Here is a 26274-nt window from a genome sequence, read left to right as displayed (position 1 = left end):
TTCGTTAGTGTTATAAACCGCGGTATCGCGGTTTTAACACTTTTTAAACTTTATAGCAGAAACTGCTTCGGTGCTGCGTGCGCGCGCCTACATAGGAAATGCCGCAGGCGTTGCGCGCGCACAGTCGCGCGCAGCGCCGAAGCAGCTTCTGCTATAAAGTTTAAAAAGTGTTAAAACCGCGATACCGCGGTTTATAACACTAACGAAACTAAGCACCGGCACCAGCTCACCCTGAGCTGGTGCTCGGTGTTTACAGCTTACACCGACCATTTGAAATGGTAGGTTTCCTTTAATAAGACCAGTATTGACCAGCCAATAAACATCACAAGGATGTACAGCAAAAGACATGTGAATAGGAAGAAACAAAAAGATAGGCCCCTTTCACACTTGCGTTTTTCACGCGCGTTCTCTGCGCGTGCTTTTGACGCGCAGAACTTGCATTTCACTCTGACCCATTGTAATCAATGGGTCTTTTCAGACTTGCATTTTTTTTCATGCACACGCGCGTTTTTTTTTACACGCATTTAAATCTCGACATGCTCTACTTTTGCAAGTCACGCGCGTAAAAAACGCACCATACAAGTCTATGGAGACGCATCAAAAACGCATTGCACTCTGAGACACTTGCATGTGCAATGCAGGTGCAATGCGTTTTTCACGCATCAATTGTCATAGAAAAGATAGAGCTCAGTCCTGAGTCCATTTCATGCGCATTTTCTGCGCGTGAAAAACGCATTGAAATTGCATCAAAAACGCGCGTGAAAAACTGAGACACTGAACAAACTCTGACTGAAAACTGATTGCACTCTGATGCAAAATGTGCGTTTTTCACTGACCAAACCCTGATCACACCCTGATCAAACTCTGACGTGAAATGCAACGCAAGTGTGGAAGGGGCCTTAAAATCTGAAAAAATAGAATTGAGAAAAATAGGGGGAGGAGAAATCTAAGAAATTTGAACCACGTTTTGATAGTAGAAAATTTTGTGATTTGCTAGAAAGCAAAATGATAGTAATTTATTGTCCTGGAGTTGTGCTGTTGTTAAACTATACAGAGTCAAGCAGTAGAGAAGTTACATTTATTAAATGGTAGCTAACTTTTCATCAAACTTTAAAAACAAGTGATTATAAGAAACTTTGCACTACTAAGAAAAAAACTTTTTCCTCAACTTATGTCACTGTTTTCCATCTCTTACCTCCTCCAAAGTTGACATATACTTACTGGAAGAAGACATACTGCAGCTCACAGAGATATCAGATTGCATAGAATCTGTGCACAGGATAAGAGGGGAACAAGTTGAAAGAGGAGAGACATAGGCACAGACTGCTAAAAAGTTTGTGCCCCCACCCCCCAAGTGCTTTATTCACATTAGTGATGCTCGACACTTCTCTATAATGTCTTAAATGACTCTACTTCACAGCTCATTTTTCTGTAAGTTCTGTGCATGTTTTATTCAATTGGTGGAATTTTTCTTGGCTTGTACACCAGTTTTCAGGCATACAAGCCATAACAAGTCACTATTACAGTGATTCCTTTGCCCTTATGCCACTTTCACACCAAATGGGGTACGCAACCTTTTTCGGCCCAAGGACCGCATTGTCATACCGCTACTCGTCAGGGGGCTGGACTATTAACCAAAATCCTAGATGTGCCAAAAAACATAGTACAGAGTAAATACCTCCCCCCCCCCCTGAAATAATATAATACGATAATACTGCCCTCTATGTACAAGAATATAACTACTATAATACTGCTCCATATGTACAAGAATATAAATACTAAAATGCTGCTTGTCACGGTCCCCAACTCTCCTTCCTGCATTCCCCACCGGATCTTTGTGCTACATGCCTCAGAGCTTGATTCGTTGTCTAGTGCCTGGCTGCTGATTTCCCATTGTGACCCCAGTTCCGTTCCTGACTTTGACTCCGTGCTGCTTGCTCTGACCTCCTGCTTTGTTCCTGACGTTGATCCCATGTTGCCTGTCTTGACCTCTTGCCTTTCCCCGACCAGGATTCTGCTGCACGACTTTGTACCACGCCTTGGCCACCACCAAGGGCAAAGTCGAACGTGTGGAGCGACCTAGTGGTACCCTGCCCCAGCAAGTCCATCCCGCTTTGCGCGTGCTCTGGTGAAAACCGGGTGCCACTTAGACTCTGATCCCAGGTGTCGGCTTATATAACTACTATAACACTGCCCCTATGTACAAGAATATAACTACTATAATACTGCCTCCCTATGTACAAGAATATAACTACTATAATACTGCCCCCCTATGTAAAAGAATATAACTACTGGTACTATAATACTGCCCCCCTATGTACAAGAATATAACTACTACAATACTGCCCCCTATGTACAAGTATATAACTACTATAATACTGCCCCCTATGTACAAGAATATAACTACTATAATAGTGCCCCCTATGTACAAGAATATAACTACTATAATACTGCCTCCCTATGTACAAGAATATAACTACTATAATACTGCCCCCCTATGTACAAGAATATAACTACTATAATACTGCCCCTCCTATGTACAAGAATAAAACTACTATAATACCACCCCCTATGTAATGGAATATAACTACTATAGAACTGTTCTTCCCCGCTCCACAGACATCTAGTACCCCCAGGTCTGTTCTCTCTCCTCACTCAGACAGCCCCCCTCCTGCCCCCAGTTCTAGTCAACCCCTGCTGCCCGACAGTTCTAGTCCCCCCTGCTGACCCCAGTTCTTGTTCCCCCCTCCTTCCCCTAGTTCTAGCCCCCTCTCCCTGCTGCCCTAGTTCTAGTTCCCCACTCCGGCCCCCAGTTCTAGTAACTCCTTCTGCCCCCAGCTTTAGTCTCCCCTCCTGCCCCCAGTACCAGTCCCCCCTGCTGCTGCTCCCAGTTCTAGTCCCCCCTGCTGCTCCCAGTTCTAGCTCTCCCCTTCTCCACCCAGTTCTAGTTCCCCCTCCTGTCCCCAGTTCTAGCCCTCCCCTTCTGCCCCAAGTTCTACCCCCCCCTTTCTTCCGCCAGTTCTGGTCCCCTCTGCTGCCACCAGTTCTTTTTCCCCCCTCCTGCCTCCAGTTCTAGTCCCCCCTTCTGCCCCCAGTTCTAGTTCCCCCTCCTGCCCAAAGTTCTAATCCCCCCTCCTGCTCCTAGTTCTAGTCCCCCCTGCTGCCCCCAGTTCTATTCCCCACTGCTGCCCCCAATTCTAGTCCCACCGGGCCACGGGTTGTGCACCCCTGTTCTAGATATATCTCTCACACAGATCTATAATGTTGAAATGTGAACAAAGCACTTCCCTTCAGGGAAAAATTAAAACTTTACAGTGCTCTTAGGTTATTATTTACAGTGTCTTAGTACTTGCCTATACACATACGGTAAGTTTTCATCTACCTGAATGACTGCTTCTCCTCCCAACAAGCGTGCATGTGTTTTCAGTAAGGGGTGAGGATCAAAATGCTACCTGATAGGATTAGCAGGTTTAGCTTATTTAGGGCTTTGAGACACCACCGTGGTTGGTCCATAAAAAATGGACTGTGCAATGCCCAGATTTCACATCACAGTGCAGGACTTTGTGCATCATTGTTATATCCAGGGAGTCCCTGAGCCCCACGGAAAACAGCAGCCATAAACTGTTATCATGATATCACACCAGAGACTCATTGCACCACCAGGAGGGCTGCATGTAGCAAAAATATTTTATATTGAAAAGGAAAGTTTAATCCTCGAAAGGTCAGATTGGTGGAAGGGATTGCAGCATCAGTATGAGCGCTTTTCCCATTTTGTTTTTCATTTTCTTACATTCGCACCCGTTGATGTATCTCATATGTACTAAAAGAAAAATCTGGATATCATGTGGTAACAATTGTTCCCTTACATGAATGGTAGCTCAGCAGCTGGAATAAACTTTGTATCATTATTGGTTTAGTTCCTTTAAAATAAAATTATTTAAAGCTAAAAAAACATATAATTAGGTACCTTTTCAGCTTTTTCTGACATTCAAGGGCTTACTGCCTACTGTTACTACAACATTCACCAGTGAACTAGTTAACTGTTAACAAACTGCCAGTTCTTATTGCATAACACTTGATAGAAAATCAATTATTTGAGGATAAAAGCTTATGAAGCTTAATGCATTATATATACAGTATACAGATGGAACTGATTTCACCAAAGTATTGTATGTCTAGGTTGCACCTTTCAATTCCCCATACTATACTAATTAGAGCGAATCATCCAAGATTTTTACTGAAGTATCAACAAAATTTTTAAAAGATTTGGCTTGGGACCCCCAATTCTTCTAAGCCTTCTAAGACACAGATTTTTCATCTAAGCCCTCGGGTGAATGGCAGCAGCAGCTAGAGATTCATCTGACTGTGTTCAAGTCCCAGCGTCAACATCTGCAAAGAGTTTGTACGTTCTCTCCGTGTTTTCATGGGATTCCTCCGGGTCCTCCAGTTTCCACCCACACTCCAAAAACATAGTTGGAGGTTGGTTAGATTGTGAGCCACATGGGAACAGGGACTGATTTGGCAAGCTCTGGGCAGGGCTGCATAATCTGTGTTCACTATATAAATAAAGGGATTATTATTATTATTATTAAAGTCTTAAAGTGGACATCTGATGTTTATGGGATTATCCCCACTTTTCCTGGATGGCACATGGCGGAGTGAAAAAGAATCTCGACTGGTTCTATTTTTGGGATCAAAATTTTGGCACTGCTTGTGAATCCAACAGTTTTCTGGAGCTTCTATTTTTACAGCTCGTTTTTCTGGTAAGATTTATGGCACAAAAAGAGAGCAGCTAAAATCTTTAAACCCTTTAGTCCATTTGCCAATTCATTAATCCCTTGCACCACAAACTTACATCCCACTGAAAAATATAGCACTGTTCCAGAGCCACCCTGTGCCAAAATTAATAAATGCTGCTCCTTGTTTTTTTTCCAAACATTGTAAGGACATATTGGGAGGATTACAATGTTTCATTACAATGTTTGACACAAATGTATTTCACTGTATTTTCATATGTCATTGGGTGCCTTCTCCTCCCATCTGAATGTGGGTGTGAACCTAGTTTTCTCCAAATGTGATTTGGTGGATGAAGGTTTTGCATAGGTTTCATGCTTTGCCTCTACATCTGTTTGGCCAACACAGTACAAATCTACACTACTATCAGTATGACATGCATTTTACTCATCATTACAGATCCAGGTTTTCATTATATAAGCATACAATGGCATCATGCTGTCTATTGTTGGCTCTATTTCCCTATGTCCATGAGTAATCCTCTCTTCGAGAAATGCTCCAGACTCTTGGAAGACGTCCCGTGCTTGACCTCTCACACACACATTAATGAATGTTATGCTATCAGTGTGCATCATCTTCTATTTTAGGTTCATTGGCATTTTAAGGGATTATAAAATGATGGGCATTTTATATCAACATTCCCTATAGCTAAAAATTCCAATGTTCAATAAGATGGATTGTTGAAGGGAAGGAATGTTTCTGCTTTTATAAAATATCTTGTTGCATAAGTGTGAGTTCTCTTTATCAGTGATCATAACAGAAAATATATCATATATCAAGGCTAGTGGATAGTGTTCACTATGAAAACATCTTCTGTGTTTTAGAATTGATTTTATGTGGTTAGAAGGTTTTCTTCAAGATCTCACTCTATAACTCTTGGCTTCTGCGTTCAGCAGCTGAGTAGTTAAAGACTAAGTTTGCTAATGCTGTTTAGAGGCAGAAATTTTGGCAAGAAGTTGCATAGTTTCCAGCAAGGCCCATTATAAAAAGACTCTCTTCCTGCTGCTTTTTTTAACATTGGGTTAGGGTTTCACAGTTGAAAATTGTACATTTTGCGGTTTGGAGCTTGCTTCTTTCTTTCATTGGCAATATTCCTGGCTGAGAATCATTAGTATGGCTTTTATCTGTTACTTTTAAGGGAGTGCAGAACTTTAATTTAGAAACTAGATGTAAACCTCTTGTGTACCATGCGTACCATTACATGTGACATACAGAACACGTTCACTGCATCTGTCATGATGCTAAACTGGGGAAAAGAATTGATACATAAGAATGACCATTAGTCAGTCCCTATTTATCACCAGGCTTGAAAGACCATTAGGACAACCATATACCAGAGACATGTGCTGTCCGTGTTCTCCATGTACAGCCCACGATCCTACTAATCATAGTATCATAGTTTATATGGTTGAAAAAAAGACAGATGTCCATCAAGTTCAACCAAGGAAGGGAAGGGATTGCATGAAGAAGGGATTTAGGGGAAACAATTCTATATAACAAACCATCAATGTTATTTAGGTGTAAAAAGGCATCTAGACCCTTCTTGAAGCTCTCTGCTGTCCCTGCTGTGACCAGCGCCTGAGGCAGGCTATTCCACAGATTGACAGTTCTCATAGTAAAAAAGCCCTGTCGCCTCTGGTGATTAAACCTTGGTTTCTCCAGGCAGAGACAGTGCCCCTACGTGTTTTGATTTGATTTAATCTGGAACAACTTTCCACCATATTTTTTGTATGGACAATTCATATATTTATATAAATTAATCATGTCCTCTCGTAGTCATCTCTTTTCCAGACTAAATAAATCTAGTTGTTTTAATCTTTCCTCATAACTGAGACCCTCCATACCCCTTATCATTTTTGTGGCTCTTAGTTGTACCCTCTCCAGCTCCAGGGCATCCTTTTTATGGACCGGAGCCCAGATCTGGACAGCATATTCCAGGTGAGGCCAAACCAATGCCTTGTACATTGGTAATATTACATCCCTATCACGAGAGTCCATACCACTTTTATTACATGACAAGATCTTGCTGACTTAAGAGGCAGCTGATTGACATTGCATGCTGTTATTTAATTTATGATCTACTAGTACCCCCAGGTCCTTCTCAACAAGGGACTCTCCAAGATTTACTCCCCCAAGGGCATATAATAATAATAATAACAATTCCTTTATTTATATAGTACATACAGATTACACAGAGCTGCACAGAACTTGCCAAATTGGTCCCTGTCCCCAATGGGCTCACAATCTAATCAACCTACCAGTATGTTTTGGAGTGTGGGAGGAAACCTACGCATACATGTAGAGAACATATAAACTCTTTGCAGATGTTGACTGTAGGACTTGAGCCCAGGTCCCTTGTGCTGCAAGGCTGTAATGCTAACCACTAATCCACGATGCCACCCTGTGTTGCCTGGTGATTATATAATATTATAATATTACAGGCATATGTTGTGAAGAGTGTATACTGCTTGTGATTTTCACTCTTTGCGGGAGATTAAGATTGGAGCATTGTCCATCCATCTGAATAATCATTGCTATGGCGTGTGACATGCTGGAATTGCTAAGGGGCATGGTCCTCAAGTAATTCCATTGTAGCACTGGTAGGCTGGAAATGAAATGTAAGCAAGGTCCAATTTCAGATATAATCTTTGCAGTATTCTGTCACAAGTTATAATAAATTTGGCTGAAAAGGACGACCCTGCTTTGTCTTGTGCCCTTAACCTCTACACCCACTTTTGTCACACATGACATTTGGGTTGCAAACTGTTCAAACAGTCAGAAAACTGGACTAAAAGCCATTATAAATTTCTACCAATTGACTTTGACAACACTGATGTCTGCAAAATGGACCAAATACAATGGGGGTCTTTTACTAAGGGCCCGATTCGCTTTTTCCCTACGCGTTAACAGAATATTTCCGATTTGCGCCGATTTCCCTTGAATTGCCCCGGTATTTTGGCACTCGCGATCGGATTGTGGCGCATCGGCGCTGGCATGCACGCAACGGAAATCAGGGGGCATGGCCGAACGAAAACCCGATGGATTCGGAAAAAACGCGGCATTTTTTAAAAAGTGTCACTGAGCTTGCACTTACCTTCACTCAGCCCGGCTCGGTGTACTCCAGTGCGTTCCGATGCTCGTTCAGCGCAGCAGCGCCGCCTGGTGGATGGCGGAGGATTTGCCTTAATGAATCCCGGCCGGACCCGAATCCAGCGCAGAGAACACGCCGCTGGATCGCAAATGGACCGGGTAAGTAAATCTGCCCCAGTGTGTTTTTTGCAGATGTGGTAATGTAAGGGTTCTAAATTTATTTGCTTTGATATCAAACTTTGATGAGTTCCTATAGTTAATTGCTAGTTCCCTCTTTTTTAAAAATAAATATTTTAAATATTTTTGGTATGTTTTCATGTCACAAATTGATTAAAATAATTGTATTTTCTTTCTTATTTTGATTGCAGGATTTTTATTTAACTTTTAAACATTGGGGTTACACATAGCATTGTCTCTGGCCAAACCTTCAGTGATTTACAATAACAAAATAGTGAATGGGATTTATAGATATGGGGAACACATCTGAGCAGACAACTCAAATCCATAAAAAAAGATGATGTGTGTAGTGGCCATTTGATTTATAGAAGTCTGCAACAGAACTTATGATTTAATCTGCAGCATGTTAATTACGGTAATACCTCCCCATCGCATAAATTCTGAGCATAAAACCCCTGCAGTTTTTGGCTGGATTTGGATGAATCAGTGTGGAATGTCTGCTTTTGAAATTTCCACCGCAATTCTGACCTGTCCATCCCTGACAATATGTAGATTTATTTTGTTACACAATCTACTTCCATGAAGTACCATTTTACACTGTAAGACTACATTCACTCACATGTATGGGGGACGTATATCGGCCGTATATACGTCCCCCATACATGTGATTGACCATGAATTGACACTTCTATGGGCTCACGGCACCATACCACTCCGTAGCCCGGGAAAAGATAGGACATGTCCTATCTTTACCCATGTTACAGCGGGTGCGCCATATGTTCCTATGGGGAGGGGCAGGGGTGAGATGTCCTCCACTTCCCTCTTGCTTTTTCCAGTAATTTAACTAACATATGTGTCTATACTTGGGGTACCCACACATAGGTGATCTGTTTGAATTGTGAACATTTTAAGAAATGAGAGAGAGAAAAATTGGTAGGAAATATAGACATATAAAAAGTTTTTCTGGATCTACAATGATAAAATATACAGTTTCAACTTGCATACAAATTCAACTTAAGAACAAACCTATGGAACCTATGGAACCGTTCCTCGGATTCTGTAGCTCAAAGAATAACAATGATTTTTACATTCTGAAAACTGAGACCAACTAAAAACGGGTCTAAAGTAAAACCCGATGGTCATACACTTCACCCGAATTTGTTATCAGTGTGATAAATCTGGCGCAGTAAAAGACTAGTATAGACTACCTCAGAACTGCCGTAACTTGCGACACATTGATAAAATCCCCTCTATATCTTTTCTATAACTGTGTATATTGCTGGCGTAGACTAACCAGTGGGGAATTACCTCTATGCACGACTGTGTTAGTCTAAATACTACACGACTACCATGAATTGACATGATGGATGATATGAAAGGCCTTTTTAGTGATGGAGGAGTCACATGCTATTTATACTATTTCCTAACTTTCCAATCCCTTTGTGCAGTTTAAGATTCCAGGCCTACTGCACGAGGAACAGATGTCTCTTACAGCACTAACACTACACGAGTTACTAAAGCAAATGTATAATGTGAAGGACTTCAATGCATGGGGTATAAATCACATCAGTCTTTTACGGTTGAAATGCATCCTTAACCTTTGATAGACAACTTTAACCCTAAGTATTCTAAAGGCACCTATCAGATTAGAAGGCTATGCCATCTGCTTATTCCTCTTTAAAAAAAAACGTAAATATACATCTATTAAAAGTTCTGCACCGCTTTCTTGATATGTAAAGTGAAGCCTTTAGTGTAATTAAGTTTTATTAATAATCTTTGATCCCATGACAAAAATTGTAAATCCAATTGTCACTGGGACAAAAAAAAATTTGTCTGCAGTTACAATTATAAAACATACCATTTCCAACTAACATGCAAATTCAACCAAAGAACAAACCTAAAGAACATATCTTGTGGGTAACCTGGCTGTACGTGCAACAAGCCTTCAACTTCCCCAGCAAGAGAGGCAGACACTAGTATGCTATGTGGGGTATGCTGCTAAGGATGTAAGTCTGGAAACAGGTTGTATTTGTTGGTTGGCTTGGTGTAAAAATCAGTAAACAAGACATTGTCTTACTTGATGACTGTACCATAGTGAATTTTATATCGTCATATTCATTTAACTGTGAAGAGTGTTGAAGTGTGCCTGTCCAAATGTGAAAGATGTCATCAATGAATTGTCATCATTGATGAAGTGGTGGGACACATAGATGGACATCTCCTCTAGGTCAGTCATTACAATATGTGTGCAACCACTTTCAACTGTATGTACTGTAGTAATTTGTAGACAATAGTTGTTATGCAAAACTAGATTTAACAGATCTAATGCTAACAAGCATTCTTAGGGGTGATAGTCAGATCGTGAAAATGAGGGGTCTGTCCGAACCCTCGTCGCTCCATAAGAGTAATGAAGCATTATTAGTAATGACAAGCATGAATGTTCTGCTCCATTAATCTCTATGGAGCTGACAGAAATTGCCAAGCGCCGTGCTCTCCGACCATGCGCGGCTCTCTGCTCCATTACTCTTATGGAGCGACGAGGGGTCGGTCGAACCCCTCATTTTCCCGATCAGCGGGGGTCTCGTCACTGAGACCACCAGTGATCAGTAAGTTAGGCCCTATCACGTGGATAGGGCCTAACTTGTTTTCGTGGGGAAATCCCCTTTATTATCAGTCTTCCCTGGAGTGACTCCAGTGACTTAAAGAGAACCCGTCATGCAAAATAACCCCCCTAAACTAAATATATTTTCATAAACTGCCATTAGAGAGCATTGCCTCTATCCCTTCATTGTCCCTCTACATGCCTGTAAACCTAAGCAATGAGGTCCTAAAGCTGTATGCAAATGACCTGTGAAATGTCCAATGAAGCATTAGCATATTCAAGCTGTCCACTCTATTCATGAGTGGGAGGCACAGCCACACCCCCAGTGCTTGACTGACAGCCTGTATAATGATGTGAGGCTGTATAATGATGTGCTTCCTGGTGCTGGCGCCCCCTGCAGCCTGTGTGTGCATGTGTGTGTGTGTATAGGAGAGATACAGCAGCTCCAGGCAGCCATGTTACAGCAGAACATGTCAAATTCATGTGTAGCTGATGTCTGTGTCTCTCACCTGTATATTAGGAGGATGCAGCATGTCAGCAGATGCAGCACACACACTAGCCATACTTTACTATATATTACACACAGACATGAGCAGGGGGAGGAGAGGGGAGGGGGAACAGGGGTGACATCACTGCCTCTGACCATGTGACCAGCCTAATTTACATGATAAAAAATATGTGATTTTACAATGAATAATGTATGAAATAACTAGATAAAGGCTGGGATGGGATCCTTGTGAGCTGCTCCAACAGGTAGAGGTGACAGGACTAGTGGCAGAGACCTGATGACAGGTGTCCTTTAAGGATTTTTGGTAACACATAAATCACTGCTGTGATTGCTCAACCAGTAGATACCTCATCAAAATTTAATTGCTTCCTCCTCAAATAGAGCATTGTTCAGCATGATTCTGATGTGTCTATTGAGTTCAAGTTATATAGGATCTATAGGAATCCCCCATCTATTGGTCCGCCTCCCACTTTGCTGTCCAAGTTTGGTATAGAAAAGGGGAAGAAGCATAGAGAGAGGTGACATCTATGTCAGTCTCACAAGATTGCTGTGTCTTTTTATTCTTCTTTGGACTTTTTTTTTTTGTTTGAGTGTCCCATGATGTTGGACTGTGGTTTTGTGAGGAATGGCCCTGCCAATTGTATATCCAGAGCAGTTGTCTTACTCATCACATGACCATTTTGGCCTTTTATTTTCAATTCACACTTAAGTTGGAAGATAAGTCCATTACAGGTCCTGGAAAAGGTAGAGAACTCATCAGCTGATAGTATGTCTCTAAAAGGTTTGCATGTTATTTATTTTCATTTGAGTCATACTTATTTCCTGTAAATGTTCAATATTCAATCAAATTAAATCAAAGGTGTATTTGTTTGAAACGTACATGAACCCAGTACAGAAGTAAGAGTCTTGTGCAACAGATTGGGTCCAAGATTGGATTGCAAGCCTTTGGGAATCCTGTGAATTTATTGTATTCCCCATGGGTAACTACATGCATTTGCAATATAAAGGCATTCTTCAACTTGAGGACACCCGACTTACAGACAATCCCTAGATACAAAAGAACCTCTTGGCCACCTCAGGTCTCTGTATGCTGATAGTTTACTGTACTTTAGTCCAAAGCTGCAATAAACAACTGTAAGGTGTCTGCAATTAAAGGGGTATTCCCACAAAGACACAAATCAGAGGACTGTGTGACCGTTTTATCCCGTTTTATCACATTTTTTAAATGATGTAAAATGGTGTAAAAGTGGTGTTTCGGACATTTGGGCGCTATTTTCCTTTATGGGGTTCCGTTACGGGTTTCGGTAGAATTTGGGATGTGGCAATACGTAACATGTTTGTGATTTTTTTACTGTTTATTTTGTTTTATATCCATTCTAAGGAAAAGGTTGGGGATTTAAATTTTTCGGGTTTTTTTAAATTTTTACAATTATTTTACAATTTTTCAGACCATCTAGAGTTTTTTAACCTTAGACGTCTGATTGCTCCTAGCATATACTGCAACACTCCTGTATTGCAATATATGGCATTTTTTACATAGGATTCATATAATGCGCCACTGGTGCACCTTTATGAATCTCCAGAAGCCATACAGCCTCTGGTCTGACAAACTCTTATAAGTTCTGCCTGTGGCAATATGCAGCAAACCCCTACATCTGTATAACATGGGGTCAACCCATGTGCCCTCTTCATACACTCTTAGTAGAGCCTGAACAGATTAAGAACAAATTGATAGAGCCTATCTTGTCCGTAACCCGGGGTCTGCCCATTTTGAGTCTTTTGGATAGAGATTCATACTTGCGTTTAATCATTGTGTTGCTTGGCTTGTTCAGGATCACAGCATCCCCCTTTATATGTATGATTTCATTGGCATACGATACATAATCATTGTAAAATGGAGATCTTTTTATTCTATGTATTCATAAATTGTTAATATATACGTAAATTGGTCATCATGAACTTCCTGTAAGTATGCAAATATGCTACGATGTATTTCCTATAAAAACCTAACAGGGTTTTCTTGTAAATTGACAAAGGTGCATTCCCATCGAAACAACATTGCCACTCTTGAATAAGCCTCACCTTTGACACTGGAGTGCTGCCCTCCTTTCTGGATCTATGTATCTATCTATTTATCATAGACAGAATAGTACTGCTCTCCAGGGTAAAAAAAAAAAACCCTACGTAAATGGATGGTTTGTTTTTTTTATTATGTAAAATGGAATGGCACCACATTGCAGATAGTTTGGTAGATTAGATAGGTAGCGTTTTCCAAACAATCAGTCTTTTCATTCCCGGTCAGACAATTTTCATCATGTGACTTTCAGGCAGATTTCAGATCTTATCTTTATACTCTTTGACATTTATTTTGATACAGCAGGACAGGCTGAGAATCTTTTCAGTGACTTGAGTGATTTCTATGTAAGACTTTATTGCTTCAGTGTAAGAAAAATCTTAGTGAGCATCTATAAACTATCATTTACCATGTGTTAGTACATGATAATTTGTACTGCTATTCCTAGACCATCAAATATGTGTTCTGTGAAGGCCATCTACTTCCAGGTCTTCTTAAAATGGATAGTGGATATTGTAAAACCTAATGCAACTTGTGAAAATATCAATAAACATAAACCAAGTTCAGTCAAAGAGGTGCACTAAATGCTGACAGTTCTAGACAGATGAAAAATACAGATCTTTCCATATTGTCCTACCATCATGTAACTGAAGAAAAGCGATTCATTTGGTGCTTTATTGACCTGTAAAATCACATTTTTCATATGTTTATTTCTGACGGATTCTGGTGAGGGGCCTTTGATGTATATCTAGAGGTTGTATTGTCTTTCCTTCTGAAGATTGCCAGTTAGAAAAAGGGAGATTTTTTTCATTTCAGAAGTGAATAGAGAACATGATAATAGGAAACTTTGTAATATACTTACTTAAGTAAGGCATCTTCTTTTTGCTTCTGCTTCTTCATTCTCTTTTGCAATGAGAAGTTAATCTAAAGTCCCATATACAACATAGAGATAGAAAAATATCCTAGCGATTAACTCTATCCATACCTGGAGAATATTTTCCTTGATTACTCAGTTCTCTGTGGAAATGTCTGCAAGTAATTGAGGCATTAGGAACATTAAAGTGAATGTACAGGTATCCAATTCTGTAAAACAAAATGTTTATTTCTTCCATGGTTGATGTGATATCCAGTCATAGAGGCAGATTTAGCTCTATTCGGCTCTGTTTTACGCGGGTAACAATAATAAAATATACAGTCTTGTACGTAACCCGGGGACTGTGTGTACATCATAGGTTTAGAGGTTTAAGCTCAGCTGCTGCCATTATATAGGTATCCAATTGTATTTGTTAAAAGTCATTTAGCATTCTGTATGAACTGTATGTTTCATTACTGCGTGCAAGGTCTGCACTGGCATGTCTTATTCTATTATTAGTCAGTGTGGGAGGAGATAAATAGTAAGAGAGCAAGGATCTGAACACAGTCACCAGAAAACATATTACACTCTCACTATGACACTACCTTGACAGTTCATCTGGCATAAACAAAACATCCTATTCACTGGAAGTACAAATAAATGGGCAATACTTTATAAGGACTTTGCAATAAGACACAGGGAAAGTCTGGGAGAACATTGCGTGTATCCGGGGCTCCAAATGGGGGAGGGAAGAGAACCACCCAGGCTACATATTGGAAAATAGTAAAATACAGGCAGTCCCCGGGTTACATACAAGATAGGGTCTGTAGGTTTGTTCTTAAGTTGAGTTTGTATGTAAGTCGGAACTGTATATTTTATCATTGTAATCCCAGCGAGAACTTTTTTGGTCTCTGTGACAATTGGATTTTAAAAATGTTGGGTTGTCATAAGAACCAGGAATAACAATAAAGCTTCATTACAGACACCTGTGATAAGTGTTACAGCTGATCATTGTAGCCTAGGACTAAAGTACAATAAATTACCAATATCCAGGGGTCCGTTTGTAACTAGGGGTCGTATGTAAGTCGAGTGTTCTTAAAGGACACCTGTCATCAGGTCTCTGCCACTTGTCCTGTCACTACTACCTGTTGGAGCAGCTCACAAGGATTCCATCCCAGCCTTTATCTAGTTATTTCATACATTATTCATTGTAAAATCATCTATTTTTTATCATGTAAATGAGGCTGGTCACATGGTCAGAGGCAGTGATGACACCCCTGTTACCCCTCCCCTCTCCTCCCCCTGCTCATGTCTGTGTGTAATGTATAGTAAAGCATGGCTAGTGTGTGCGTTGCATCTGCTGACATGCTGCATCCTCCTAATATACAGGTGAGAGACACAGACATCAGCTACACATGAATCTGACATGTTCTGCTATAACATGGCTGCCTGGAGCTGCTGTATCTCTCCTAAACACACACACACCATTATACAGGCTGTCAGTCAAGCACTGGGGGTGTGGCTGTGCCTCCCACTCATGAATAGAGTGGACAGCTTGAATATGCTAATGCTTCATTGGACATTTCACAGGTCATTTGCATACAGCTTTAGGACCTCATTGCTTAGGTTTACAGGCATGTAGAGGGACAATGAAGGGATAGAGGCAATGCTCTCTAATGGCAGTTTATGAAAATATATTTAGTTTAGGGGGGTTATTTTGCATGACGGGTTCTCTTTAAGTAGGGGACCGCCTGTATATTATTTTTCATAGATCAGCATTAATTCCATGGTGCTCTACATTTCACAAAGGGTTCACATAAATTGTTTTAAGACAATAACAAGTGGAAGTACAAAAGACACAGAACTATGTTGAACTGGTACAAGTGGAAGTATGACACTATCTGTGAGGGCTCACACTCTATATCAGTGATGGCGAACCTTTTAGAGACCGAGTGCCCAAACTGCAACCCAAAACCTAATTACTTATCGCAAAGTGCCAGTATGGCAATTTAACCTGAAAACTGACGGTTTAGTTTAGAATCAATTTACACAGGACTGTCTGAGCTCGGATTCCAGCAGTCCTATACACACTGAAACGCCACTTTTACACCATTTTACATCACATAAAAGAGTAATAAAAAGTTATCAAAAGGTTACGCAGTCCTCAAAATCGGTAGGGTAGATGGGCAGAGGGTGGGCGGGCAGAGTTAGGGCTGGGGGGGGGTAATGCAGCATCTGGAGTTCGGGGCATGAGGCATGAGTTCCAAGGGAGGGGGTGATGGGGGCAGTGACCGGAGTTGAAGGGGGGGGGGTAGTGAGAGCGCCCAGAGTTCGGGCAGGCAAATTGCAGTAGTGGGCGGAGTTTGGGGCGCGGGGGTAGGGGTGCGATAGCGGGCAGAAGCGGGCTGGGGTTTGGGCGCAGGGGGGCTTGTGGTAGCGGCACAGTGAGTTTTGGCCCGGTTGCTTAGGGGAGGGGCAGGAGCGGGCAGGAAATCAGCCTCCTGCTGATCTACTATGCCCCGTGGATGCGCTGAATTAAAAAAAAATAATAAACTCACCTCAGACTCCTCGTTCCTCCGGGTGATCACTGCAGTGCACACGGAGTAAGATGCCCAACGCTGGCAGCGTAATGACATCATTACGCTGCCAGCGCTGGGACGCTTACCGTCCTGTGCGCTGCTGTGATCGGAGTGACAGAGCAGGAAGTGTCAGCACCCTGCTCTGTCATGGCTGTTAGCAGTATCGGAACGCAGCTCCGATACTGCTAACAGCCATGACAACCAAGTGTGGACAGTGGTTGTCCGCACCTGGCAGTGGTTGGGAGGATGGGGCGCGTGCCAGCAGTGAGGGCTCTGCGTGCCCTCTCTGGCACGCGTGCCATAGGTTCGCCACAACTGCTCTATATGATATGGTTACAGAGTTCAACATAGTGGGGCTCATTTACTAAGGTTCACGTGGCGCACTTTAGTCGGACTGATCACGCTCTTCATGGCTAAAACAGACTGCACAATTATTTAAGAAGTGCCTGTGCTGTCACACCCGACCATTCCATGCAACACAAATTAGGGGGAGTGCTGTCGGTCAGTCCGACTGATTCAGACCAATTTCAACTTGCAAATTGTGTCTCACGCCCTATGTTAAAGGTGCACCAGAAAAAGATGGAGAACTTAGTGAATCACCACAAATAGCATTATACGAGGGCGATTCAATACTTACCCGTGTTTGACGACAGAGGGCGTTCCTGAGGGAAGTTGGTGTAATCATTGTGTGCTACCATCTATCAAACGATGGCAAAACAAATTGCAGACTGATTGATAGGTTAGTTAGATTTGGCAGCCATTTGAGTGACACGTGTTTTGTGATTTTCGCTAAGATTGAAAAAAAGCAGTATCGTTCAGTAATTAGCTTTTTGTTTTTGGATGGGAAAAAATGTGAGATAAAAGAAAAGTTGGATGCTGTTTATGGGTACACTTCACCGTCTATAACCACAGTTAGATTTTGGTTCAACGAATTTAAAAGTGGGCGAACATCGGTTTTTGATGAGGAGCGACCAGGACGCCCGGCAGGCGTGGTTACCAAGGAAATCATTCAAAAAGTCCACAACATGATACTCGCTGATCGGCGAACGAAAGTGCCTGAAGTAGCAGAGGCCATAGGTGTGTCGACCGGAACGGCAATTAATATTTTACATGATAAGTTGGTGATGAAAAATAGTCAGCCCGATGGGTGCCACGATTGTTCACAGTGAACAACAAGTGGATGCAGCTGTTAACTTCGAAGCAGTGTTTGGAGCAATTTAAGCGAGATCCGAAGGAGTTTTTTCGTCGAGTTGTCACCATTGATTAAAACCTGGATTCATTATTACACACCAGAAAATAAGCAACAATTAAAACAATGGATTTCTCCAGGTGAATCTGCTCCAAAGACGGTCCCATTGGCTGGAAAGGCAGCGATTTTTTGGGATACTAACGGCGTCATCCTCATGGATTTTTTTGAAAAAGGAAGAACAATCACTGGACAATACTACATTGAGTTTTTGGACCGTTTCGACAAAAAATTGAAGGAGACACGGCCACAGGTGCTCTTTCAACACTATAATGCACCTGCACATTCATCCGGAGTTGTTGCCGCCAAACTGCATGAATAGCCTTATGAATTGCTGCCACACTTCCCCCCCCACCCCACCCGTATTCACCTGTATAGTTCCCTGCAACTTTTTCTTGTTCCCTAACATGAAGAAATAGCTCACGGGAAAATTCTTTTAGCTCAAACGAGGAAATCATCGGCAAGATGCGTATTTTGGAGAGTTCACAAATCCTATTTTTTGGAGGGGTTAAAGAAATGGCAGGAATGTTGGGAGAAGTGTATCTTTATAAAAGGGGACTATGTTGAAAAAAATTAAAAAGTATTGAACCGCCCTCGTACACGGAAATAGAACTTTTAGTGCAGTTTCTGACTTCCTAAGTAAATGTGCCCCAGTATCTGCTGGGTACTCCTCCTCTATCTCCTCCTCTCAGAGTCTTATGTACACTACTTACTATACTAATATTTGTGGGATACTACTGCTAAATATTCTCAAATCTGCGGCAACTGTGTGATGCCATCATGTCAATATGGACCAAAATCTCTGAGGAATGCTTCCAGCACCTTGTTGAATCTATGCCACGAAGAATTGAGGCAGTTCTGAAGGCAAAAGGGGGTCCAACCCGTTACTAGCATGGTGTACCTAATAAAGTGACCGGTGAGTGTATATATATATATATATATATATATATATATATATATATATATACACAGGCTGTCCCCAGTTACGTACAAGATAGGTTCCATAGGTTTGTTCTTAAGTTGAATTTGTATGTAAGCCGAAACTGTATATTTTATAAACGTAACTTCAGACAATTTTTTTTTGTCCCAGTGACAGTTGGAGTTTCAAAATTTTTTGCTGTAATGGGACCAAGGATTATCAATAAATCTTCATTACAGACACCTTACAGCTGATCATTGCAGCCTATAGTAAAGCATTCAGAGAGCTTTACCAAAGGTCACAGTGGGCAGAGGGGTCCGTCTTTAACTAGGGGTCATCTGATAGTCGAGTGTCCTTAAGTAGGGGACCACCTGTATATATATATAAAAGGCATCTCTGATTGTACTGACCCAAAGAATAAAGTGGATCTGTGATTTGGAGCGCAGAGTGAAAAACAAAAACAAAGCCCATAAGAAAAGTGGCACAACTGCGTTTTGTCAATTTCACTTCATTTGGAATTTTTTTCAAGGACACAAATTATTAAGTACTGACACTAGGAAGTACAATGTGTCCCACAGATAACAAGCCTTAGTATGTATTTGTAAAAGGAAAAATAAAAAGTTATGGCTTGGAACATGAGCAGTAAAAAAAAGTGCTACTTCCTTAGGCTGGATTCACACTACCACAGCAGCGCGCGGGGAGAGGAGGAGGGGGAGAGCGCTGCTCACCCCCGGCCTTCTCCATAGGGATACATGGCGCACGTCGCCGTATGCCGTGAAAAGATAGGACATGTCCTATTTCTTCACAGGGTATGGAGTGGTACGGTGCCGCACGTGCGCCCATTGCCGTCTATGGGGGACATATATTGGCCGTATATACGCCCCCCCCCCATGCGGCAGTGTGAAAGAGGCCTTAAGGGGTTAAACAACTTGCACCGTGTAAACAAATGTCTTGGTAAATTTGAGACAAGTCTGACTTGGAGGACACATTGTTCATCATATTCACCACAGTTATGCTGTCTGACTAGAATATGATCTTTCAGCCCCCTAGCCCACATGTCTCCAGCCATGTTTGGGACATTTTCCAACCAAGTTAGACTCCTTGCTAAACCTTGACTCTTCCAAAGAATTACCCACCCTGCCAAACTGAGCAACCACAGCAACAACTGCAACCCTTTCATCTCTATTGAACCCACATGTGATACAGTGGGGAAGATTTATCAATCTGTGTATGACAGAAACTTGGTGAATTGTGCCAAATTCTGTTTTAAACTCATTACACCACATTTATTGAGGGTTTCACCTATTACTTATTACACTATTACTTTTAGACATTTTTAATAACTCTGCCCCACTGAGTTCCACAGGGAGAGAAGAAATCCGCAGCAGATCTGCAGCTGAAAGTGGACATTCAGAAGATTGTACATTTCCATGAGGAAAACACCTCAAAGCTTTCAAAGTTACTTTATTACACAGGGGATTTCCACATGGCAAAACCGTGCATAATGAAAGCATGAGCAGAGAGATGGTTGTAAATATATAACTGTATACACATATAGTGAGAAGATAAGGTAGTATACAGCAGGCTCCACACTCAGAAGATGGAGTAGTATACAGCAGATACTATAGTAAGGGAATGAATTACAATACAGCATGCCCCACAATGAGGGAGTAGTATACAGCAGATACTATAGTAAGGGAATGAATTACAATACAGGCGGCCCCACAATGAGGGAGTAGTATACAGCAGATACTGTAGCAAGGAGAAGAAGTTGTATACAGCAGACTCCACACTGAGAGGATGGAGTTGTATACAGCAGATACTGTAGCAAGTAGTATACAGTAGACTCTAAACTGAGGGGAGGGAGTAGTGTACAGCAGATTCTACAGTGAGCAGATAAAGAAGGATACAAACGAAGCCATACTGATGGGATGAAGTAGCATACTGCACATAGTGAGAGGAAGAAGTAGTAGACACCACACTGAGGGGGTAGATATAAAGTACCATAGTATACATTATCTACACTGAGGAGATGAAGGCAGTTACATACAAGATAGTTTCTTCAGGTTTGTTCTTAAGTTGAATTTGTATGTAGCCAAAACTGGTATATTTTACGAGTTTCTTGTCCCAGTGACTATTGGATTTTCAAAATTTTGTGCTGTCGTGGGAACAAGGATTCTCAATAAAACTTCATTACAGACACCTCAAAGCTGATCATTGTATCCCGGGACTAAAGTAAAGCATTCAGAGAGCTTCACCAGAGGTCATAGTGGCCAGAAAGGTTTGGCTGGTTGTCTGTAAGTCAGGTGTCCTTAGAGGAGTATTCCCACAGAGACAAGATTCTTAAATAAACTCAGGATAACAAAATAGCACATTCTCTAATTCACTGTTATTATTAAAAAAAACAGCATTTCACAGACATAATTCCAACCTGTCCTTATTAGTCCTGGTTTATACAATTTCGGTTGCCCCAGGATCCCACCGTAAAATCTTATGATTTTTATGGTCGGGCAGGACAGGTTCTTCTCATGAATAGCTTGCATTACAAGACGAGCTCACACACAGACACTTCCTGTCGGCATAGAGGAATAATAAAATGTCCGATTAGAGTCCCCGTCCACATTCGGGTTAAAGGAAACCTACCACTTAAAAGTGGTAGGTTTAGACACATATACATGGCACCAGCTCAGGGTGAGCTGGTGCCAGAGCATATTTTTGTTAGGGGAACAAAGCCCCTATCACCGTTTTATAAGTTATATTAACTTATAACTCGGCGCACCGCACTTGGGCACGGCGCACCATGCGCGTGCCCGTGCGTGCGCCGGATTCTAAAGTGCCGGAGAGCTCGGTGACGTCACCGGCTATAACTTATAAAACGGCGATAGGGGCTTTGTACCCCTAACAAAAATATGATCTGGCACCGGCTCACCCTGAGCTGGTGCCATGTATATGTGTCTAAACCTACCACTTGTAAGTGGTAGTAAACATCACAAGGGGATTCAAATTAAAGAACTTTCTTTAATGGGCAAAATCAGACTGTCTGTATACATCAAATACTTTAGTGTGTTGGTAAAGCCATGTACAGCCGACATAACACGCAAGAGTTGAAATAGGGAGGAGATAAGCACTATAGAGCAGATACTAGGGAGGAGATAAGCAGTATACAGCAGATATAGGGAGGAGATAAGCAGTATACAGCATATATAAGGAGGAGATATGGAGTATACAGCAGATATAGGGAGGAGATAAGCAGTATACAGCAGATATAGGGAGGAGATAAGCAGTATACAGCAGATATAGGGAGGAGCAGTATACAGCAGATATAGGGAGGCGACAAGCAGTATACAGCAGATATAGGGAGGCGATAAGCAGTATACAGCAGATACTAGGGAGGAGATAAACAGTATACAGCATATATAAGGAGGAGATAAGCAGTATACAGCAGATACTAGGGAGGAGATAAGCAGTGTACAGCAGATACTAGGGAGGAGATAAGCAGTATACAGCAGATACTAGGGAGGAGATAAGCAGTATACAGCAGATACTAGGGAGGAGCAGTATACAGCAGATATAGGGATGAGATAAGCAGTATACAGCAGATATAGGGAGGAGATAAGTAGTATACAGAAGATATAGGGAGGAAATAAGCAGTATACAGCAGATCTAGGGAGGATATAAGCAGTATACAGCAGATATAGGGATGCGACAAGCAGTATACAGCAGATACTAAGGAGGAGCAGTATACAGCAGATATAGGGAAGAGATAAGCAGTATATAGCAGATATAGGGAGGAGATAAGCAGTATACAGCAGATATAGGGAGGAGATAAGCAGTATACAGCAGATACTAGGGAGGAGTAGTATACAGCAGATATAGGGATGAGATAAGCAGTATATAGCAGATATAGGGAGGAGATAAGCAGTATACAGCAGATACTAGTGAGGAGATAAGCAGTATACAGCAGATACTACTGAGGAGATAAGCAGTATACAGCAGATACTAGGGAGGAGCAGTATACAGCAGATATAGGGAGGAGATAAGCAGTATACATCAGATATAGGGAGGAGATAAGCATTATACAGCAGATACTAGTGAGGAGATAAGCAGTATACAGCAGATACTAGTGAGGAGATAAGCAGTATACAGCAGATACTAGTGAGGAGATAAGCAGCATACAGCAGATACTAGGGAGGAGCAGTATACAGCAGATATAGGGAGGAGATAAGCAGTATACAGCAGATATAGGGAGTAGATAAGCAGTATACAGCAGATACTAGGGAGGAGCAGTATACAGCAGATATAGGGAGGAGATAATCAGTATACAGCAGATATAGGGAGGAGATAAGCAGTATACAGCAGATATAGGGAGGAGATAAGCAGTATACAGCAGATATAGGGAGGAGATAAGCATTATACAGCAGATACTAGTGAGGAGATAAGCAGTATACAGCAGATACTAGTGAGGAGATAAGCAGTATACAGCAGATACTAGTGAGGAGATAAGCAGTATACAGCAGATACTAGTGAGGAGATATGCAGTATACAGCAGATACGAGGGAGGAGATGAGTACTATGCAGCAGACACCACAGTGAGGAGATGAAGTAGTACATAGCAGACACTGAAGTGATGGGGGAGTAAGTGCAATCCCTGGAAGAGCCGGTGACTCTTCCTATAGTGGGCAGTGGCAGCGGGCTGTGTGCTCCTCCGTGTTGCTCGCAGTGTAGAGCGCTGTCTGGGTGAGCTTATGGGCAGCAGCTGGCTCCTCTCTCCCTCTTCATATCCCGTCACTACAATAATAAGACTGTGTATGTGAGGCCGGCTCCTCCCGGCCATCTTCGTCCCTCCCTCCGTTGTGTGCTGTGCTCGGGGCAGAGTGGGGCTGCTGCCTCATCATCCTTGGCATGCTGTGGACCGGGCTCGCCATGCCTGGGGAGCAATGAGAGGGGGCAAACCGCGCCACGGCTGTGCTTGCCAGAACCTCTTCCGTAAGGTCCTGTCTCAGTGCAGCTGCTGCTACGCCCGGGTGAGAGGTTAGTGTGAGCGCTCATGTCTGCACTTCTGTATTGGATGTCACACATCTTCGGTGTCATGTAACCTGTGCACATGTTATGTGTGTACGGGGCTGTATAGACTGTGTACATACATGGCTGTGCTGGCTGCATAGGAGACATAGTTGTGTATGTGAGAAGTCATGAGATTGTTCTGTATATGGCACTGCCTATATCGTCATGGTACACATGGGTGTGATGGACAGGATTATCTGCTACAATGCTTATGGTTATCTGACATAAGAGCATGATATAATGGGCTATACTGTCTGCTGTATACTACTACTACCCCCATCCACTCTCTATACTGTCTGCTGTATACTACTACTACCCCCATCTACTGGCTATACTGTCTGCTGTATACTACTACCCCCATCCACTCTCTATACTGTCTGCTGTATACTACTACCCCCATCCACTCTCTATAGTGTCTGCTGTATACTACTACCCCCTTCTACTCTCTGTACTGTCTGCTGTATACTACTACCCCATCTACTGGCTATACTGTCTGCTGTATACTACTACCCCATCTACTGACTATACTGTCTGCTGTATACTACTACCCCCATCCACTCGCTATACTGTCTGCTGTATACTACTACCCCCCTCTACTGGCTATACTGTCTGCTGTATACTACTACACCCATCCACTCGAAATACTGTCTGCTGTATACTAGTACCCTCACCTACTAGCTATATTGTCTGCTGTATACTACTACCCCCATCTACTGGCTATACTGTCTGCGTTATACTACTACACCCATCCACTCGAAATACTGTCTGCTGTATACTACTACCCCCATCCACTCAATATACTGTCTTCTGTTTAATGCTACCCCATCCACTCAATATACTGTCTGCTGTATACTACTACTCTCACCCATTCGCTATACTGTCTGCTGTATACTACTACTCTCACCCATTCGCTATACTGTCTGCTGTATACTACTACTCTCACCCATTCGCTATACTGTCTGCTGTATACTACTACCCTCACCCACTTGTTATACTGTCTGCTGAATACAACTACCCCATCCACTCGATATACTGTCTGCTGTATACTACTACCCTCACCCACTCACTATATTGTCTGCTGTATACTACTACCCTCACCCACTCACTATATTGTCTGCTGTATACTACTACCCCTATCCACTCGATATGCTCTCTGCTGTATACTACTACCCCCATCCCTTCGATATACTGTCTGCTCTATACTACTACCCCCATCCCTTCGATATACTGTCTGCTGTATACTACTACCCCCACGCACTCACAATAATGTCTGCTGTATGCTACTAGCCCTATCAACTCACTATACTGTCTGCTGAATTCTACCTAATCCACTCACTATAGAGTGTGCTTTATACTATTACACCCATCCACACACTATACTGTTTGCTGTATTCTACCCCCATCGAATTAACTATACTATATGTTACGTATTACTACCCCATCCACTCACTATACTGTGTTCTGTATACTACTACACCCATCTCCGCACTATACTGTCTACTGTATCCTACCCCCCTCGAATCACTATACTGTATGGCTGCATAATACTACACCAATCCACTCACTATGATATCTGCTTTTACTCAACCCATATCCACCCGCTATACTGTATGTTGCATAGTACTACTACAGCATTGATTAATGTGATCTACTACTGTTTACTCACCATATTGTGTGCTGTATACTACCTGCCCATCTATTCACTATACTGACTGCTGTATACTTTTGCTTCCATCCTCTCACTGTGCTTTCTGCTGTATACTTCAATTATCTATTCACTATAGTGTGTGCTGTATATTGTCTGTTGCATACCACTACCCACTTATTATACCGCTGATATCTACTCACTATACTCTATGCTGTATACTGCTAACCCATTTAGGCTCAGACAGTAGGTATAAGGGGGCTGCCTTTCAAGGTAGCAAAAGGAGACATAGTTTTCCATTTAACACCTTGGAAAACATATTTGCATTCTTCCCAGCTAACCCATTTACTCATTCTGCTGCTTTATATCATTCCCACAACCACTTACTATACTATTTTCTATAATGACTACTCCCTCTATCCAATCACTATAGCGTCTGATGGATATTAAGTCTCCTATCTATACTTTCTGATGTGTAGTATTCCACCATCTCCTCTATCTGATGATGTGCACAACTTCTAAATCCTGACTACATAGTACAGTGAATGTTGTAAGCAAGTCCTCCCTCTACACACTGTATTATCTGCGGAAGAGTTGTACAGTAGCTGTTGTAGGTCTTCCTTCACCTGAGGCAAAGATGTTTTTTGATGACCCCTATCAGAAACTAAAGAAATCTTATCCCCTATTGTCGAGGAGCCTCATGGATGATGAGAATGGTGGTTC

General features: G+C 42.0%; 1 protein-coding gene across 4 annotated transcripts in view; it reads left to right on the top strand.

Annotated features, from left to right (window-relative positions):
• ARHGEF25 (Rho guanine nucleotide exchange factor 25) overlaps positions 1-26274 on the top strand; it is a 189784-nt gene that overhangs the window by 47712 nt on the left and 115798 nt on the right. Inside the window, exon 1 of one of the 4 annotated variants that reach the window (XM_072134863.1) lies at positions 23529-23873. The exons of the other annotated variants lie outside the window; for them this stretch is intronic. Within the exon in view, the coding sequence (XP_071990964.1) occupies positions 23780-23873 (94 nt within the window). The 5' untranslated portion in view covers positions 23529-23779. Of the gene's footprint in view, positions 1-23528; positions 23874-26274 lie in introns of those variants that run through there. 4 annotated transcript variants of the gene reach the window in all.

This window comes from Engystomops pustulosus, chromosome 2 (assembly GCF_040894005.1).
Source record: "Engystomops pustulosus chromosome 2, aEngPut4.maternal, whole genome shotgun sequence".
NCBI lineage: Eukaryota > Metazoa > Chordata > Amphibia > Anura > Leptodactylidae > Engystomops > Engystomops pustulosus.
Note: the sequence above shows the minus strand (reverse complement) of the source record. Positions and strands in the feature narration are given on the sequence as shown.